This window comes from Monodelphis domestica, chromosome 5 (assembly GCF_027887165.1).
Source record: "Monodelphis domestica isolate mMonDom1 chromosome 5, mMonDom1.pri, whole genome shotgun sequence".
NCBI lineage: Eukaryota > Metazoa > Chordata > Mammalia > Didelphimorphia > Didelphidae > Monodelphis > Monodelphis domestica.
The window spans coordinates 132591565-132611725 of NC_077231.1; the positions used below are offsets into that span (position 1 = coordinate 132591565).

Below are 20161 nucleotides of genomic sequence, written 5' to 3' on the forward strand. Positions count from 1 at the left end.
AAGACAAAGGCACCAGAAGTCATTCTTTTTCTCACTCTTTTAAGGTTAATATAACTAAGGAAAAAAAAACTACCCCTTTTTGTCCTCCTTCATTAATCTCCTATCATTCTGTAATTCCTTATTCATTCTTTAATCATTCTGTAAGGCTTTGTAATTCTTGACAATCTTTCTAGCATTGTTCCATGTTCTGTCCAACTTGTTACCTGTTCTTGATTCATTATACATTTTTATCATTCTTCAAAAGCATCAAATTAAATTACTGTTTTATTTTTATACAATTTTAATTTTCAAATATATCCATCTCCCTTGTCCTTCACAGCCTTATTCCTTCTACCAAAATTTTTAAAAAGAAAAGGAATAACGACTCTTTAGGAAAACCAATGTATGCATCAATTGTATCCAACAGTATATGCAACATTCCACACCCAAACACCAATAGAACCAGCCCCCAACCCCCAAAATGGTTTTAAAAGGATTTTGTGTGTGTGTGTGTGTTTATGGGGGTAGGGTATTGATAGTAAAACACTACTCTAATATTTAAAACAGAAAATTATGATTCTAAATAAGCATTGTTGACAAGTAATGTCATTAAAATGTTTTAGTTTGTTTTTTTATGTTAATTAGAAAAAACATTAGGTATTAGGCCAGAGCTCAACTGGAATCCCAGAGCTCAGCCTTGAATTTTTTAAAAGTTGCTTATTCTTCAATTCTTGTCTAAGGAAAAATTATTTTAAAATTATACTCTACACATTGCTTGCCAAGAATACACACACACACACACACACACACACACACACACACACACATACACACACACACACACACACACATATATATATATATATATATATATATATATATATATATATATAGAGAGAGAGAGAGAGAGAGAGAGAGAGAGAGAGAGAGAGAGAGAGAGATTCCTGCCCCATCATATTGTGAGTTTTCTGAAGGAGGTCCCAATCTAATCTGTTTGTAATTCTGAAGGTTCTATGGCATTGGGATACCCCAATAAATCCTATTAGAGAGAGAGTGAGTGAGTGAGTGTGTATTAACAAGGTAAAGTAGATAGAAAATTGGCCTGCCTATATAGAGTATACATATGCATATGTATACCTGTATATGCATGTATAAATATATATGTGTAAAGTTTTCTTGTTTTGTTTTGTTGTAGATTTTTAGTCAAGAAATAGACCAATAATCTGGGCCAACTACCTGGACTTTGAGAAGCTCAACTGGTGCTCATATACAGCACATTCCCTTAAGCCATAGTTAATGAGCCAACTTTATAACTGAAGCTATTCACTCACTGTAGCCATATCAATAGAAGCTGTGGCTTCATCCATGATGAGAATGCTGCTCTTGCGGACAAAGGCTCTGGCAAGGCAAAACAACTGTCTTTGGCCCACACTAAAATTTTCTCCACCTTCAGTGACAATTGCATCTAGATCAAGAAGAAGCAAAGATTATGTCAGAGGAGCACAACTGAAAGTTTCCATGAACAAAATAGAAGGATGTGTTGGGAAGAAGCCACTGTGTCCCAAGATAACACACAGGCTACTGACAATATTGTTTTCCAGAGGCAAAGTACTCTTTGGATTATTTCCAATAACAGATGATTTTTTTTTTTTTGGAGATAGTGAGGAGGGAGCTTGAATAAGGCAGAAAAACTTGGATTATCTCAATTTAGGCAAAGGTAGTTGTCTCTTGCTCAGTAAAATGTAAACTTCTTAAGGGCAAGGATTGTCTCAGTCTTGTGTTCTTATCCCCAGCACCTAAGCACGGTGCTTAATAAATTCTAATAGCCATTATACTAGGTCAGTTTGTTGAGGCCAAAAGTGTAATATCATTGAATCATAAATTTCTAGGGCTGGAAGCAAAGTTGGAGTTGGAATTCAACTAACATTTTACAGATAGAGAAATGGAGTCCCAGAAAATAGATTGCTTGAAGTCCTCTAGCTAGTCAGTGGCAGAGTTGGAACTAAAACCTAGGGTATTCTGTTTTTTTTTTCATTATAGCCCACCATAGCCCTTTTATCCCCCCTCAAGAGTATATGTAAATTGGTAGAGAAATAGGTACCCATGGTAGAAGAGGGACTGTGCCACATGGATTAAAGTAAGTCTCTGCAGTTACCATATAATGGATTGGACTAATTCAGTCAGAAACTTGTGTTTGTTATGCTAAGGGGAAGCCCTATCTGAACAGAAGTCCAGTTGAAGGAGAGGTGGGGAAAATTGATGAGAACCATCAAATCCAGCATCATCAGGATGCTGAGCCTACAGGGTCCCCGTGTCCTCTGGCCAGGATAATAAAGGAAAAAGGTGATGAGGTAGGCAGGGAGGTGGGGGTGGCGTAGATAGTACATGACCAGGTTGATGTGTTTATTGACTTTGTGGAAAACACTGTCCTGATGATTGCTGAACTTCATCATCATCTTTTCATAAGGAAGTTGTTGCTGACTTTCACAAAGAAGGTCAGGACCCCACCTGTCATGAAGCAGCTCTTAAAGATGACCGAGACAAAGGCAAAGATGGCCAAGATGTGATGGGCCAAATGTTCCCAAGACGCCCTAGCCTGCTTGTTCACCATGATGCCCAATGTGTCATGGATAAAACAGCCAGCAGAGAAGCAGACGCAGAAACACCCAGAGAGAAAAGATGCAATCTCAACCTCCACCAGAACCTCTGGAGTCTGCCAGAGGGGAGGAGGGAAAGGGATGGGGCAGAGGGTAGATCCCTCATCCCTTCACTGGTCCTGCAGGAGCCTGGCTCCCAAGTATGCTCTGGCCCTTTCAATTCATTCCTTTCCCATTTTATTGTGTTGACATTTTACAAAGTGGGTATTATTAAATGCATCTTTGTCAACACAGAAAATTGTTATACCTATCTGCTATATGCCTACCACTTAAATGAAGGTTTGGTTCATTGTAATTGATTAGTTATGCTGTTGCTGAGGAAAAACAAAAGGAATGAGCATTCAATGGGGTGGTCACAAAGAATCAGATACAGCTGAAAAATGACTAAACAAAAACAAGGCACATTTTACTCAACTGTTGTGGACTTTATTACTTGGGGTCTTATTGGCAATAACTTCCAGGTACTATCAGTTGTGGTGTCTAATCCAGGTTCACTTCCCAGTTTCCTTTATTAACTATACCCCTCATGTTACCACTGCTTTATTCCTGACAATGATTACACATTTGGATTAGACATTCAGAGGCTTTTCATGCAATTCACTTTTGGGATGCAGAATCTAGAGACCCTGGGAAACTGGATTCTGTTTCTTATAAAGTGCCCAGAATACAATTAAAGGAACCAAGTAGATCATAATCCAAGCAGTAACCACCCTAATGGGTAGTTTCTGACTGTAGTTGAAAGAGGGGGTCACAAGGAGTAATCAACTTGAAAGATAAATTAATCTTGAAATAACTAATTAGGTTATCAAATTAAATTTAAAAATATAGGTTAATACACATTTATTATTTATAAAAATTCCTTGGACCTTTCCCCCCTAAGAATTGAGACAGAGATAAAGATTCTATTTTCTCTTCATCTCACTCCTCTACTCTCAGCAGCTTTCTGAATAGCAATCAAATTTGGAATGTGCTATATTCTCCCTTTGAGCAAAGAATCCATCATAATGGTCCCCTCTTCCATCTGGGGCAATTAGGAACTAAAAGAAGACAGAATAAGCATGCAGGAAGAACAGGCCTCACTGAATTGGGACATTGCTATCAAAGACTAGCATATAATAGCCTAAATGGATACTGATAAATTAATCCATAAATCTAAAGGTTTTAAATCCCCTGATTTAAAACATTCTTCATCACCATTTGCCTTTAATACTTTGGACTGGTCAACCCATGCTGCAGATAACCTGACCAAGGGCATCATATTTAGACCCAAACTGGATACTATAAGAAGATGCTCAGGTGCTTATTATCTCATTGAGTAACCTATTCCTATATCATTCCAGCATGTTCTTGGTTTTGAACTTATTCCCTTTGGGAGTTCCACTTCTCTCTTTCCATTCCCAACTCTATTAACATCTTTAGAATCTGAGAGAACTAAAAGAAAGAAGACTAAACAATACGGAACCAACAAGATGGAAGTTAAAAATATTTTTCTTTAACATAGTACAAGGGCTCTCTATTACCAAAAATAGAAAATTAAGCCATAATCACATAGAACTAGAAAGAAAATAATCCAACCCTTTCATTTTACAGATGAGGAAATGGAAACCTAAGAAAATGAAGTGTAAATAACTCAAAGCCTAATAAAGTTTAGACAACATTTGCATGTAGAAAGCAGGGAACAGTGTGTTTCTTCTAGAACAACTGTTTTAAAGGAATATGGCAACTTTTATTTTTGTTGTTGTTTAGGTATCCATTTGCATCGGAAGCCAAGAGAATTTTAGAAACTGAGGGAAGTTATAGTGTTTCAGAGCTAATACAGCCCAATGGCGCTTGAAGGAATGCCAGTCCACTGTGGGGAAATGTAGGTTGGCAATCAGGAAATGTCTCAAGTTAAACACTAAGTCAGAATGGGGATGGGAAGGGGGATTTTTATCCTGTTACCAGAAGGAAGTTCAGTTCAAAAGACAGACATGATATTTTTCAGCTCAATTAGCTATCAGACTGATAAGAAGTCTATGAATGTGCTCCAGCTGCATATGCCCCCTGCATGTGTGTTCTGCCATATCTGATAGCTCTGTGTTCATATATTATAGGAGGGTGTTTTTAATAGGAGAAATGTTCAATTACAACCACCTTTTTTTAAAAATATGCTATCAATTTTGAGTTCATCTAGCTTTGGATCATTATTTCAAGTATACATTTTTATTGTAATTGGTGTGCTTTTCAGTTAATATGGACCTATGGAATACCATGAACCCAAGGAAGCTATTCTGAGAGCCATTAATGACTACTCTAACCCATAAAAATTCCATCTAACTGTTCTATTGGTGAGCTCACATTTCCCCATCTCTTCTATAAGAATAGTATGAAATATAGGGAATCTAGGTGGTGAAGTTGCTAGAGTATGGGGCCTGGAATTAGGAAGATTCATCTTCTTTAGTTCAAACCTTGCCTCAGACACTTACTAGCTGTGTGACCCTGTTTGCCTCAGTTTCCTCATTTGTAAAATGTGCTGGAGAAAGAAATAGCAAAACACTCTTAATATCTTTACCAAGAAAACACCCAATGGGGTCATGACTAAAATGACCAAAAAACAACGATGAACTAGTCTTTAGTCTAAAATACTGAACTAAAAAATCTGGATATATACTATGTCTATAACATATTTTGTTGTCTAACATCAAGTCTACATTACCTTCTTCTACTAGTTTAAAACTGCTGACACAAAAGAAAATAAGATTTTTCAGTCAATTAGATTTGATTACTTTGGGCCAGGCACTGTACTGAGTGTTAGGGGTACCAGGAAAGGCAAAAATATCATCTGTGCTCTCCAGGAGCTCATATTCTAATGGTAACCTGCAAGAAATTGTACATAAAAGATGCATACAGAATAAATGTGAAGTCATCTCATAGGAAAGGCATTAGCAGGGTAGAGAAGGGGGAGTGGAAAAAATTTCTTGCATAAGGAGGATTTTAACTGAGTCTTAAAGGAAGCCAGGAAACTGGGATGAAGAGGGAAAGCTATTCTAAACCAATGGAAAGACAGGGTGAGAAGATATAGTACCATGTGTGAAAAACTAGGAATTCAGTCCTGGGCATAGTAAAGTAAGAAAAAAAAAGCATTCTGATATGATGATGATGATGATGATGATGATGATGATGATGATGATGATGATAGCATTTGTATAGGGCTTACTGTGTGTCAGGCACTACATGCTAAGAATTTTCTAATTATCTCATTTGATCCTCACAGCAACCCTCAGAAGTAGGTGCTATTATTATTATTATTATTTTATAGACAACTAAATTGAACCAGAGGTTAAGTGATTTGTCCAACGTCACACAGGCTAGTGGGATATACATAAAATTTTACTTTTGATATTAGAGTAAAAATTCCTTGAACACTAATTACTCCTAGTAGCAAAATACAAGCCTGTGTAGACTGAAGGTTGTTTCCATCTACACAATTCTAGTCACTTTATGAACACTGCATTGGTACCAAATGGACCACTCACTAACAGCAATTAATAGTGGGTTCTGTATGTATAGGGAAGACTAATTTAGTGTTATGTGCCTACCTTGATAGGCACTTGATAAGAATGGGGAAAATGTGAAAGTTAGCATATTTAGGTAATTTTTCTCCCCCTAAAAGTGGTTAGTACAGATATACGAGAATTTGATCTAAATCTGGAACATCTATTGACGGGTCCTCTAGGACATCACTCCAAATGATTTAGCAAAAAGAGCCTTAAATAAAGGAATGTTAGTATAATGAGGCTAATTCCATGTTATTTGAATGAACTTACTACAGATATACAGATAAACACACTATAGACCATGAATGTAAACAAACATAGGTTTAAAAAAAAAAGACATTGAAGTGTTATGTTCATTCAAAGACATACCCAGACCTCCTGGAAGTGACTTGACCATATTCTTGAGTTGTGCAATTTCTAGAGCTTCCCAAAGTCTATCATCAGTACATTTACATTCAGGATCTAGGTTAAATCTGCAAGGGAAAATCAATTTATCAATCAAGTGGAATTTATTGAGCAATAAAAAGTGAATATTTATTTGATCATGATATAATGCACAGTAAAGCACTGTGCTAGATAGAGTTATACTTATTATGATATATGAGATAATGCAATGTGTCTGTTTTGCTTCACTGTACATTATTATAAGGAAAGAAGATTCTAAGGTAGAATCACAAGGAAGTAATATCACAGGGAAGTGACATTAGCACGGGGAAGTGACAATGAAAGGATAATGGTATTTAAAAAAAGGAAAATGCAAATGGGACAGCACAGACATGTTGTAAAAGAAAAATGTGAACTAATATCATGCCTGGCATTGTCTTATGTTTTAATTCTTCAGGAACATTCTGTTTTGAAACTTTCAGATAAGGCTAACCATAATAAAATTGGTGAATCTAAGTACTGCATTTCTAATGGGAAAACTTCAAACATTATCACTTGCATAACTGTGCCTTGTATAAACAGCCCTAGTCTTTTATTGCAGACATCTTTATACACATACTTAAAGAGAAAAGCATCTTCTGTAAACTTTTTAGCATATACATGGAGGGCTCAAAGTAACAATTATTTTATTTCTTAACTTTCACTCTCTAATTTACACACAAATTTATATTAATCTTTTAAATCAAATTAAAACCTCTCTATGAAGTTTCCTGGATTCTTCAAGTCAATAACAACCTGCTCCCTTAGAACTCACAGGGTACTTTTTTTCTAGAAGTCTTTATGAATCAATCAGCCAACAAGAATATATTAAACATGTTTTTTGAGGCTAATTTTTTAAGATGGGGGACAGAGGCAGGCATTTTTGTAGGAGGAAGAGAAGGAAACAGTAGATAAGAAGAGATCCAAGATTTAGAGAGTGTGGAGAAAACAGTGGGGATAATCTGATGGAGAAGACAGAAGGTGATGGATGGGATCAAGACTGACTACGGAGAGGTTGGCTTTAGCAAAGAGAGGAGCCCTCTCTTCATCAGAAACTGAAATTAAGGAGGAGATAGAAGACATCTGAGGGATATGATATGGGGAAAAGTGCAGAAGGAGTTCTTAGCAAATGACTTCGTATAATATTGTATATATTTCTGTCTATCTCCTTACTAGATGTAATTCCTTTGAGGGTATCTAAACATGAAATGTTACCCAGTACCTCAGTCCATAGGATATACTTAATAAATGTTTCCTCATTTGTGAGCTGTTTTGGCACTTCTCACAGCACTCAGAGACCTACCGAATAGAACCACTGAATAGTATTGGATCTTGCAGAATGATTGAAAGTCTGGAACGTAGGGTGTGCAGTGGGAGTTTAGAAATGTCTATCCCATCAATGACAATCTTTCCTGTTTAAAATAAACAAATCTAGTTAATATGTAGTAAAGTTAACAATAAAATTATATTTGTTTAGTAAAGATAGGATTCTTCTTTGCCTCAGAGATGGAATGTCAAAGTCGAATACCAAAATTTAATAGTAAAAATAACCATATAGAAATTACACATACTAATGACCAAAATCATAATTTTCATTGCTTTTTTAAAAATGAATTTTTTTCTGTGAAGTTATATGATTCACAGAAGTCAGAGGAGATATTTTTCTAGGAATTCTTTGTATTGTATAAAAGGAATAGGAAAGAAAAAAATGATACAGATGTCAAGTTTTAAGTGTTCCACCAATATATTGGAAGAATTATTGTGTTGTATTTTTTAGGATCATGGTTCTTTATCAAGTAAAGTAGATTTGTCTGACTTAATTTCTCTTCCCCAATATATTTCAGGTATTATATACATATAATTTCTTTGTTATAATACATTATATATCTATACAAATTATTTTATGTTATTTATGTGTAATATTATTTATATATTATGTATTATGCATTTATTTTATATTATGTAATTTATATATAATTTGTTATCTCTCCCCTGGGATCCTCAGAATCAGCTTTTCAAAATATTTGAAGGAATTAGAAGTATGGTCTGTAGTTAAGAATTGGAGAAAAACAACTCATCTGCCTGAATATCTAAATCATGACCTTGGTCTTATTTTAACATCATATGTTAACTAAGTGTCAAGCTACTTAGGTCTAAGGACATCATAAATGCCATGGATCATCTTTTATTTAGTTAAGTGGGATGGAAACTTTGCTTCAGTGCCAGCAGTTCCCTGCATATGCCATCCACTTTGCCTTTGACCTTTCAGTGTTGCTGGTATTTTCTCCGAAGTTTGTCAGTTTTAGATGTGCTTAGCTGGATTGAAAATGTGGTCAAGGGTTAATATAAAACATTGGAGATGCTTACCAGAAAGTAATGATCTGTCCTTAGGACATGAAATCAACCCACCTCCTCCCCAGCTCAGAGAAAGGGATTTCAGTTGTTCAATTCAACTAAGAAAAAAGTCTAGGTGTTCTTCCTGGTTTCTTCCTCCCATGGGATATTTACCACTCTTACTCTTAGTTGAGCAACAAACTTTGGAATGTGTGTGTGTCACAAATGCAAAATAATATTGCCCCCCTTTTGGGAGGCAGCTAGGTGGCACTGTGGAAAGAGTGCTAAGCTTAGAATCAGGAAGATCTGAATTCAAAACCAACCTCAGACTCCTATTAGATGTGTGACCCAGAACAAGTCACTTAATCTCTGTTTGTCTTAGTTTCTTCAACTGTAAAATGGAGTTAAGAAGACCATCTACTTTACAGGGTAAGGATCAAATGAAGTATTTGTAAAGTGTTTAGGACAGGGTGTGCTATATAATTCCTGGCTCTTCTTTTCCATTCCTTTTCCTTCTCTTCTGCTACAAAAGAATGTATTTGCTAGTGTAAAATTTCATCTGTCTCTAGAATCTCCCCTCAGATAATATCAGAGCTAGAAAAGACCCCAGAGCTGATCTAGTCCCATGATGATGAATTTATGGCACACGTCAAAGATGGCATGCAAAGACGTCTCTGTGGGTATGTGCACTGTCACCTGCCAGTTAGTTACTAGAAAGGCAGAGGGACCTGGGTGGAGCTGCTCCTTTCCCCCTCTCCACTGCGCCTCTCTGCCCCTCTGCCCAGCAGCCTAGTGGAAGCACTTACTATGTGGAGGGCTCAGGCCACTCCCTTGCCCCTCTCCATACGCACCTCTCATTACCTACCTAGCAGCCCAATGGAAACACTTATTCCCTACGTGAGTAGAATACCTGGGCCACTCTCCTCCCTTTCTCCCTCCCCTGTCTCAGGTGGGGGGACAGCACTTGGTCTCTTGTGGGGGGACAGAGCATGGCATTTGATCACTGACCTAGTAAATGCTAAATATACCTTCTTGAGCTAATATTTAAGTTGAGTAACCAATACTCATTCCATCAAGAATAACAGATTGAAATTGTTGGGTCAAGCAATATGATGGGTCCTCTTCAGGACAAAATTTCTATTATTCCATGGCATTATTATTTCTCATGACAATAGTAACTATTAATACTAACAACTGGCCTATAAATATTATTGTACAAGGTATGATGTTTTACAAAAACACTGTACCTTCTTCATAAAATATGATTGATTTGACAAGTATATATGTATATATAACTTTAAGTAATGAAATTCATGCACAAGATTTATTATCAAACCCTAAATGTTAATCTGCCTTCAGACTTCCCTATTCCTATTGGTTCCAGTTACTTAGATCTGAAACCTCAGAGTCATCTTTGATTCTCTCTTTATCCTTATATTCAATCACTTGTCAAGTTCTTTTTTTTTTTTTTAAACCCTTACCTTCTGTCTTGGAGTCAGTACTGTGTATTGGCTCCAAGGCAGAAGAGTGGTAAGGGCTAGGCAATGGGGGTCAAGTGACTTGCCCAGGGTCACACAGCTGGGAAGTGTCTGAGGCCAGATTTGAACCTAGGACCTCCCGTCTCTAGGACTGGCTCTCAATCCACTGAGCTACCCAGCTGCCCCCTCACTTGTCAAGTTCTATCAATTCTACCTCCATGACATCTTTCACATCCATTTGCTTTCCTCCACAGAAAGTTGCTGTATTTATATGTGTGTGTGTGTGTATTTACCCAATTTAACATGATTTCTAAAGTAGAGTCTATGGAGAGGAAAATGAAGGCTAAGTAATTTTACTTTCTCAAATGTAATAAGCTGTAGGCTTTTCTTTTCTTATCTTTAAAACAATTTTTGATCCTGACTCACTTGTGAGAAACTAGACTCAAAACCACTGGGATTTAAACATATTTCACTGTACTTGGTTCTTCTAGAAATATTTTATTTTCATCACTATAAAAATAACTAGAAGGCAAGTATACTTTTTCAGGGAAAACAAAAAGGTCCAGCAGAAAATTCTTAGCAACTCACCATCAAAGATATCTACCATTCTGAAGAAAGCCAGTGACAATGATGACTTTCCACTGCCAGTCCGGCCACATATGCCGACCTAGGACAAGAGCAACAAGCATTTAGGTGTATATTACGTGGCAGTTAAAATGGTTGGCTCTAGGAATAGAGATACAAAAAAGGACTAAGGATTTTTATTCTAATAGAAAACGGAGAGGTAGGGATGGACCCAGTGGCACAGCATTTAGAGTGCCAGGCCTAAAGTCAGGAAGACTCATCTTCCAAAGTTTGAATCTGACTTCACTTATTAGCTTTATGAGCCTGACATTTAACCCTGTTTGCCCCAGTTTTCTCATCTGAAAAATGAGTTGGAGAAAGAAATGATGAGCCACTCCAGTATCTCTGCCAAGAAAACTCCAAATCGGGGCATGAAGACTTGGACATGATTGAATAACAATGAGGGATAGAGTCCATATACAAGAATAAATAAAGAGTATACCAAACCCAACATATTCAGAACAGAATTCATTATATTTTCCCCAAACTACCTTTCTTCTGAACTTCCCTATTTATGTTGACAACACCACTATCTTTTCAATTTCACATGACAGTGACTTTGGTGCCATCCCTTCTCTTCACTCTCACTCATCCTGTAAAACTAACCAATTGCCAAATCTAATATTAATAAAATGATAACCACAAAAGCTCCCATACCTTTTGCCCTGGTTTGATGTAAGCCTTGACATGTTTAAGAACTGGCTTGAGATTGTTTTCATATCTGACACACAAATCATGAATTTTGATCTCCCCTTCCTGTGGCCAGTGTTCTGGAACTTGAGATGGATCTGGGAAAATATATATAAAATTACAAACAATAAACCCTATTCTTCCTTAACTAAGACTTAAGTCTTTCTAAATTTGAATTAACACTGAAATGGATTTTGTGAGATTTATTTATGTAAAATTCCATTCTGGGTGAGAAGTTCAGAACTAAAATGTATGTTTTCTTTCTCTATTTTGGGATCATTAATAAGGACCTTGCCTTCCCAACTTTCAAGTACTCCTTCCAGATGCCAGACAGGAAATTCTTGCCAGTCATTTTTGCTCAGCAAAGCTCAGAATCATACCAATATTGATACCCATATTAAGGTCCACATTTTAATCAGATAGCTTAAGAAGGTCTAGAACTCTGAAGAACTGAGACCCTTCCAGACGTGGATACTAGCCCCAGCTGTGCCATTAATTTAACCTCTCAGACTCAGATTCCTCATCTGCAAACTGAGGAGTTTGGATTAGATTGCTTTTAAGTGTCACATCCAGGTCCAAAATTATATGATTCTTTGGAATTTCAATTCTAAAGCAAGTCATGTAGAATTAGATAAATAATTAAACCAACAAAACAAATATTTTAGAAGTATTGATCTCCCTTCAACAGTCAAAAAGGATCTTAAGTAATAATTACATAATTAATTTTTGAAGTTGTAGCTGCTTATACATTATGTAGTTCAAAAGGTCTATATAGATAAAGCTAAGACTTAAAGCAATTTTGTTGTTAGTTCAAACAAAAATTCCTTTTAATTTGAATTATCCAGGTAATTTCCTTTAGCCCATTTCTGTTTTGCCAAAAAACATGAATTTCCAATATAGCTTTGACTAGTTATTAAAATAAAGAAATAACATTGAAATTTTACCTCAAACAAAAGAGAATAAAAATAAGAAAATTAGGAAAATAACATATAGAACAATACCCATTGCTCCTTCATAGTTTTCAGACTCCATTGTCAAGAAACTATTCACTTTCTTTACAGCTCCCATTTGGACCTCCAAATCAGCTAAGTTTCTCACAACCCAATTCAAATAGTTTGTTATCTATGTAGAAGACAGGAAAGTAAATCATTTTAAATGAATTATTTTAAAGTAATGATTTGGTATTTGACAATAGTTTAAAAATTATTCTATTAACTTTAAGTTTTATGTTTTTAACATATATTCAGTGCCATGAAGCTGTAAAACAAATATGACATGTTTGGCTTCAGGAATCTACAAGTTGGAACTAAAACCAATATTCAAGAAACAAAGAAAAATAACTAGGGGAATATAGATTATCAGTGTTAACTTGTGTATTCCACAATTTAGCATTTTAGAAGTCTATCATGGTGTAGAAGAGAAGAATAGAAAATATGGGATATCATTAAGTGCTAGTTTTCAGAGATATTATGGCTTTGAGATGGGTCATGAAGAGGGGATAGAATTTGCAGTGGTGTAGGAGAAAGGGTGTTGAACTAGATAATCTTGAATGTCCTCTTCATCTCTAAATATATGATACCATCACTCCGATATTTCAATCCTCGGTGACTAAGAGGATGCTCATCCCATTGTCAGAAAGTGAAACTGCTAAGAAAGATTTAATCTGGTATGGGAAATTGTAACCATAACCATATTTGAACAAAGCAAAACAAAGCAGAGAGTCAGTATTTCTCCAAATTTAAAGAAAATTAACCATAAAATTATAAATTTAGAATTGGAAGACACCGGAGAGATCATTTGTTCTACTTCCCTTATTTTGTACATCATTAAATAAAGGTTACCTTTCTGGATTATGGCTCAAAATATAAAAGTGATTGGTTTCTGTCTAGGGATAGAAAACAATTAATGAGGCCTGGCACTATATTTGCTTGGCATCATCCAAATCAAAATCCTTTAAAACTGAATAGGAAGTATATGTGTTTGAGGAGTCAGGGAAGAGATAGAAAGATGTGTGTAAGAGTATGTGTGTAAGTGTGTGTGTATGTGGACACACACAGGTATGTTTAATTTTTTGGCCCTGTATTCATAGTAGAAAAGAATTTTGAATTTTTTCTATTTCTTTTATGGCATGTTTACAATACCTTACTGTATGCTTTGGCTTAAGTATTTGGTCATAGGCTATATTTGGGCCAATGTTAAGTAAAAATACTATTTAAAAATTAGTGAATATAAAAAGTAAATGAAACTAATTTGCAGAGGACAATACTGAATATACTATACAGGTAATATTAGTACCTTTTATGCATTTATGAGTTACTAAACTTTTTAAGATATCTATATTTTTAGTCTTTTGCTGGCTTTTAGCCTTTTGCTCAGCATTCTTTAGACAAACTTTTTTAGTCATTGTATCTTTAAAAAAGAAATTGTCATTATTTATGGTATTAAAAGATAAAAATTTATTTATATTATGCAATACTATGCATATATTTTAAACATTTCTGAGTTTCTAGCCTTTTTTGTGTTTTCTATGGTTTCTGCAAAAATCCAGAAATTCCCATTTAATTTCTTATGCTTACCTACAATGTATTGAAACCACAATGAAGAAATTTGTGATGTGGAAGGGATAACTATGCTTTTGTTTCTCTCTCTCTCTCTCTCTCTCTCTCTCTCTCTCTCTCTCTCTCTCTCTCTCTCTCTCTCTCTCTTTTTTCTCTCTCTCTCTCTTTTTCTCTCTCCTTCCCTCCTTCTCCTTCTCCCTCTCCCTCTCCCTCTCCCTCCCCCCAAACAAGGTATTATGGAGAGTAGTTAAAAAACAGGAAAAAAGAATAATGGTAGGGATGCTTAGAAATCCACAGAAAATAAAATTCAAGGAAGGAACCTAATAGAAAATGCCAGAATAATCACATTTCCTTTTTTGAAGAATTACTTGACTCAGGATAATTATGTATATAAAATGTGCCATAGCAATGTTTCTTCTGCTATTCTTTTTGATAAAATGGAGAAATGTGAATGAAAAGATAGTACAGTTGAGTGAATTCAGAGAAGACTGACTGATATTGTCACTAATGGTTTGATGGAAATATTTTTAGTAAAAGGCAAAAGTAGAAAAAAGAAAAATAAAGGTTTTATGCACAGAAAAATTTGTTAATAATTAAAGCTATCCAAAAGTAAAATGGGCCTTAGAAATCTGTGAGTTCTCCTTACTTGGAAATACTCAATTAACGCTGAATGACCACTTGCCAGTTATGTTGTAGAGGGGATTTTTTGGATTAGATCTTAACCTTTTTTGTGGCATGGCTTAATAGAGCCTGTATACTTCTTTTAATAATGTTGTAAATACATAAAATATAATCAAAAAGGAAACCAATCATATTAAAAGTTATTAAAACATAAAATATGCACACAAGTTCATAGGTCTTTGTTTAAGAACCCCTGATATATATGGTTTCTATTCTACTTTCAGATCTAATAGTATATAATGTACTTTATAAGTTCTAATTATGATGAAATTAAATTATTACTCTATGTAACCACATTATTTTCCCTCTCCAAATTCAAATCTCTATAAATGAAATCTATATACTTAGGACAATCTAGGTAGTCCTATATCCCTTGGGCTATAATGGTAACTTGCTCTGAAAAAGGGAAAAATCTTTTGAATTTTTTGGTGGCCATCATTATTCTAATAATTCTTTCATTTTCCTGTGCTTAATTTATAGCCATAGTCAATATAAGGTCATATGTGGCAACACAGAAAACGGAGTATGGTTAAACAAATAGCATAAAATTTTTTCTATAGGGTTCAGAGCACTTTGAGTTTGAGAACTGAGTAGGGTGTGTGTGTGTGTGTGTGTGTGTGTGTGTGTGTGTGTGTGTTTGCGCGCGCACGCGCACGTACGTCTGCATGTGCAGAGGGAGGGAGAAGGGAGATGTCTTGCAATTAAAAAAATTGGCTCATAGAGCCTGAATCTAGTCCAAGTTGTCCTGAATTTGTTTGGCTTTGGTCTGAATCCAGTACTTAGAAGACACTCATTTCACTATTTATTTCAAGTTCTTCCCCTACAACATATTAACAAGAATTGACCTAGAAAGATAATAATATGTCAGTTTAAAAAAATACATATGTATATGTATTTGTATAATCTTATACACAAATCCATTTTCCTCTAAATTATTTTTCTTCATACATACCGTAAGTGCGTACAGGAGGCCCAGTCCTACCAGACCAGAATAAGAAGTTTCAGTAATCGATGCAATAGATGCAACAGCTGCAGTAAGAACAATGCATGCTCCCAAATAATCCTAAAAAGTAACCAAAAATTGGCTATTTAAAAAAATTTCAAATCAATGGCACTGGATCACCTTCTCCACCAGGGAATAATCACCAGAGAATTCTATAGAAGAGAAAGTACTTTTCAGCATTTTACATATGTCCTATAAGTCTAAATATCTAGAGTTTCAGGGGAATGTCAGTGATGATGTTAAGTGGAAAATTTCTTTGTTCAGATTGGCAATTATATGTGTCTCTAATTTTAGCACTTTGCCTTTATTTGTGTCTGAGTTTTAGTTCATGGCTTTTCACCAGTGATCTGTGACTGCTAGTGCTAGAACTCTTTAGTATGCAAGCCATGGCCTTGGCAGGACTCTATCTCTGGCTGCCTATTAAAATTTAGAACATTTATCTCTCAGAAACTCAGTAAAGAATGGAGTTGCTAAAATGCCAGTCAGCTTTTTTTTTTGTCTGAGGTATCATATAATATCCTGTTCTATCATACACCAGCCCATTTCATCAATCCAATGAACATTTATTAGCCATCTCCAATGTATGGAACTAAAGGTACTAGGTGCTAGGTGAGCCATGACATGACTTTCTCCCCCATTAGGAGAGGTGACACATGTAAAAATAACAATAATGTAAAATTATACAGGATAAGCAAAGAAGAGTGGAACATACAAAGGACTAAGCAAAAGCTGAGGGAAAATAAAATTGCTAATTATTAGGCATAAGAGAAGAAAGACTTTAGAACCAAATGGTATTTTTTAATTTATAAAGGATCCCAGAAGTCATCAAATCCCAGATTCTCATTTTACTTATGAGGAAACTGAGGCTGAGACTTTCTACAATCACATAGGTAGCAACCAAATTGGGATTCAAATATGTTTCAAGTCCAAATCACTCTACCATGCAATCTCCTTCTTGGAGGTATGATATTTGAATCGGGCTTTATAGGATACACAATTAAAGAGGCATTATAGAAAAGACATTCTCAAATATTCAAATGGATTTGTGATTTCAACAGTTCAAAAGTACCGTTCAATGATACACATCCTAACCTTACTAAACCTGTGTTTTTATATGTGATAGTATTTCATACTATCCTAAAAGTTTACTGTAAGGAATACAGCTAATAGGTGTGAAATCATTCTCAATTTCTCATGGCATTGCGAGCTGGCCAGTGGAGCACACTCTCTGCTTATCTATTATTTCTTACTCTTGTTGTGTGTCTATATGATGTTTTTGTCTTGTTATGCTATTTTGATGACCTCTTTTACTCCTGTTCTTCTGCAGAGTTCTTCATTGTTTTTATGTTGCAATATATTCACATATCCTTTTTCATTGCTCTCTGTGTGATATTTATTTTTGTCCTCTAGAATGAATCAATGGGGTTCCATGTCTCCATGCCATATACAACAGTAATAGAATACAGGTATTAAGAAAATAGACCTTACTTTCATGGGAACCCTGGGGTCAGTAAGGGAATTTAGTAATTTTCTAAAAGTGATATAACCTCAATTCCTCCACTATTTCAACTTGGGGATCAGCTCACTGACCATCTATACAATCTTTTCCAAGTATACACATCAGTTGGACAAACTCTACAAGAAGTCCATCCTGTGAGTGGGATTTGGTAGGGGAATGAACAAGAAGGAAACATAGAAAAAATCAGGTTTATTGTTTAGGAAAGGGAGGAAGGAAAAGGGGTTAGGAGAATTATTATAATTAATCTTAAACCCTAATTTCTATGAGTCTATCTTAACCTGTCTTATCTAAGCTAAAACAATTCCCAATAACCAAATCTCACAAGTGGAGTCCAATCAAATGGGCCAGGATCTTCAGATGAAAACTGTCCAAAACAGGTCCAGTGGAGAAGTTGGTCTTCAATCCTCTGTTCAAGCTGCCAGCAGCCAGTTCAAAAGATTCCTCTCTTCAGCTGGTATCACCAAAAGCCAGAAACCTGTTTTCAAACCTCTAACTACAGATCCATCAGGAGAGAAGTGCTAAGACTTTTGGGACCTTGGAATCTTTTCCCAGATCTTGACCCTCAGGCTCCCATGTGACTTTCTGTCACATGCTCCTGTCAATCAGTCTTTTGCAAACGTCCTCTCCCTATTACAATCCAAATGCTAATTGAAGTATAAGCAATAAATATTACTCATCCACTTGTTTTGTCCTGTGTGAAAATGCAGGCTAAGCTCCTTTGAATTTTTATAAACCTCTTTAGGAGGTTCTGTGCTGTCCTCCTATTTGATGCAACTAACAGTAGTAGCATTGGATCTCTATTTCTATCTCTCTATGCACAGAAAATTCCTTCTCAACCTGGACTCTGTGCTGGATCTCCTCCATCATGGTGGTAAATATCTTTCATAATTATATATATATATATGTGTGTGTGTGTGTGTGTGTGTGTGTGTATGTTTGTGTGTATGTATATGTGATATACACATATATCTATATAAATATATAGATAAAACTATATAGGTCTCCCTGTTTTATGACTCAATTGATTTGCTTATCAGATGGTCACTAAATATGGTTATTTCTGTTGGTATAAGTACTGAATGATCTTGATGCATATGGGGGACATTCTACTTTACAAGAGTTTTTAGACATTTTGTCCTCACACATCAAACACTTTCTGATAATCAGCAAGTAATAAACACAATAGAATGTTTTAATATATCTTCAAAAAGTCTTACTCTGATGCCTCATTGTGGCAAGGAGGTGGCTCTGAACTCTGGAAAGACAAGCAAGCACAGAACAAACTCTGGTGTGTTGTATCATGCTCTAGAAAAAATTTCCATTTTGGCCAGAGTAACAGATTAACAACTTTTTTACTGAGGACCAACCTCAATAAATACAAAGATAAGTATCAACAGTAAGCTGGCACCCTGTGATGAAGTTTTTTTGCTATTGCAATCCCTGAAGACATTTTAAGAACAGGAAAAAAGTATGAGCAAAGGTCACAGAAGCAGGAAAGTGCTGGGTATTATTCAGGGGGTAAGGCAAAGTCCAGTTTGGTTGGGGTATATAAGCACAAGGGAAAAATGTACTGTGTTGCAGATAAAAGAAGCAGAAACAGAACTATAGAATTTTAGAACTGGAAGGGCCTTTATAAATCACTTAGTCTAAAGATGAGTGAAGGTGAAGCAATGACTTGCCAGATATGTTGATGCATCTACCTACCTACCTACCTATCTATCTATCTATCTATCTATCTATCTATCTATCTATCTATCTATCTATCTGTCTGTCTGTCTATCTAATCATATCCTTCATAATGAGTACCCTACTTCTTAAAAAATATCTGAATGTAGAAAATAACCACTTCATTCCAGAAATTAGTTAAAGCCATATGTCTGGCACAATCTAGAGACTGTATAAGTGATATTTTCTTGAAAATATAATCTTTTTATAATACAAGGGTGATGAGGCTGAGAAAAGCACTTCTGTTGATATACATACTTTGGGTCCTTACTAAAGTTTATGCATGACCCAAGACTATTAGTTGGTCCCTATGATGAAGATGGGAATGTGAGAGTAGGAGTCATGCCAAAGAAAACTGGTCACCAAGTCAAGACCTGCCCCCTAAGTAGGCTTAAAAGGAGAGGATGAAGTCTTTGCCTTTCTTTCTTTTCCAGTATTTTTGAATGCCTGTGTTAGGCTCTCTTGAACTTCTAAGTGGATTTTGCTTCTCTCTCTCTCTCTCTCTCTCTCTCTCTCTCTCTCTCTCTCTCTCTCTCTCTCTCTCTCTCTCTCTCTTTCTCCCTCTCTCTTTCTCTTTCTCTCTCTCTCTCTCTCTCTCTCTCTCTCTCTCTCTCTCTCTCTCTCTCTCTCTCTCTCTCTCTCTGCCTCCCTCCTTCCCTCCCTCCCTCCATTTACATGCATATGGCAGACAGTAATTTGGATGAGGCTAAGTCTTTATCATCTATCCCTCACTTTCTCTTTTGTTTTTTTCTTTCCAGGAAAGGTGATTGAACAGTGATCATGATCTAGATGTTGCTAATGTTTGGGATTAGGAGTCCCCAAAACTGAATCCTATCTTTTCAAGTCTATGAAAGAGAGAAAGGTGTGCCCTCAGTTTCAGTTGATCTTATTTCAAAGGAAATGGCATTCAGTTAATAAAACGAAGAGTGAAACTTTTTAATTTTTATGTATTCT

The 20161-nt window shown here is 35.7% G+C and overlaps 1 protein-coding gene across 4 annotated transcripts in view; it reads right to left on the reverse strand.

Moving 5' to 3' along the window:
• The window catches only part of ABCC9 (ATP binding cassette subfamily C member 9), a 194794-nt gene that overhangs the window by 5270 nt on the left and 169363 nt on the right, over positions 1 to 20161 (reverse strand). For all 4 annotated transcript variants that reach the window (XM_001362608.3, XM_016425869.2, XM_007503530.2 and 1 more), the window contains 7 exons: positions 15913 to 16023; positions 12723 to 12843; positions 11689 to 11819; positions 10996 to 11074; positions 7899 to 8007; positions 6542 to 6645; positions 1311 to 1444 (listed from right to left, as the gene is read on the reverse strand). In XM_001362608.3, coding sequence (XP_001362645.1) covers positions 1311 to 1444; positions 6542 to 6645; positions 7899 to 8007; positions 10996 to 11074; positions 11689 to 11819; positions 12723 to 12843; positions 15913 to 16023 — 789 coding nt within the window. The remainder of the gene's footprint in view (positions 1 to 1310; positions 1445 to 6541; positions 6646 to 7898; positions 8008 to 10995; positions 11075 to 11688; positions 11820 to 12722; positions 12844 to 15912; positions 16024 to 20161) is intronic.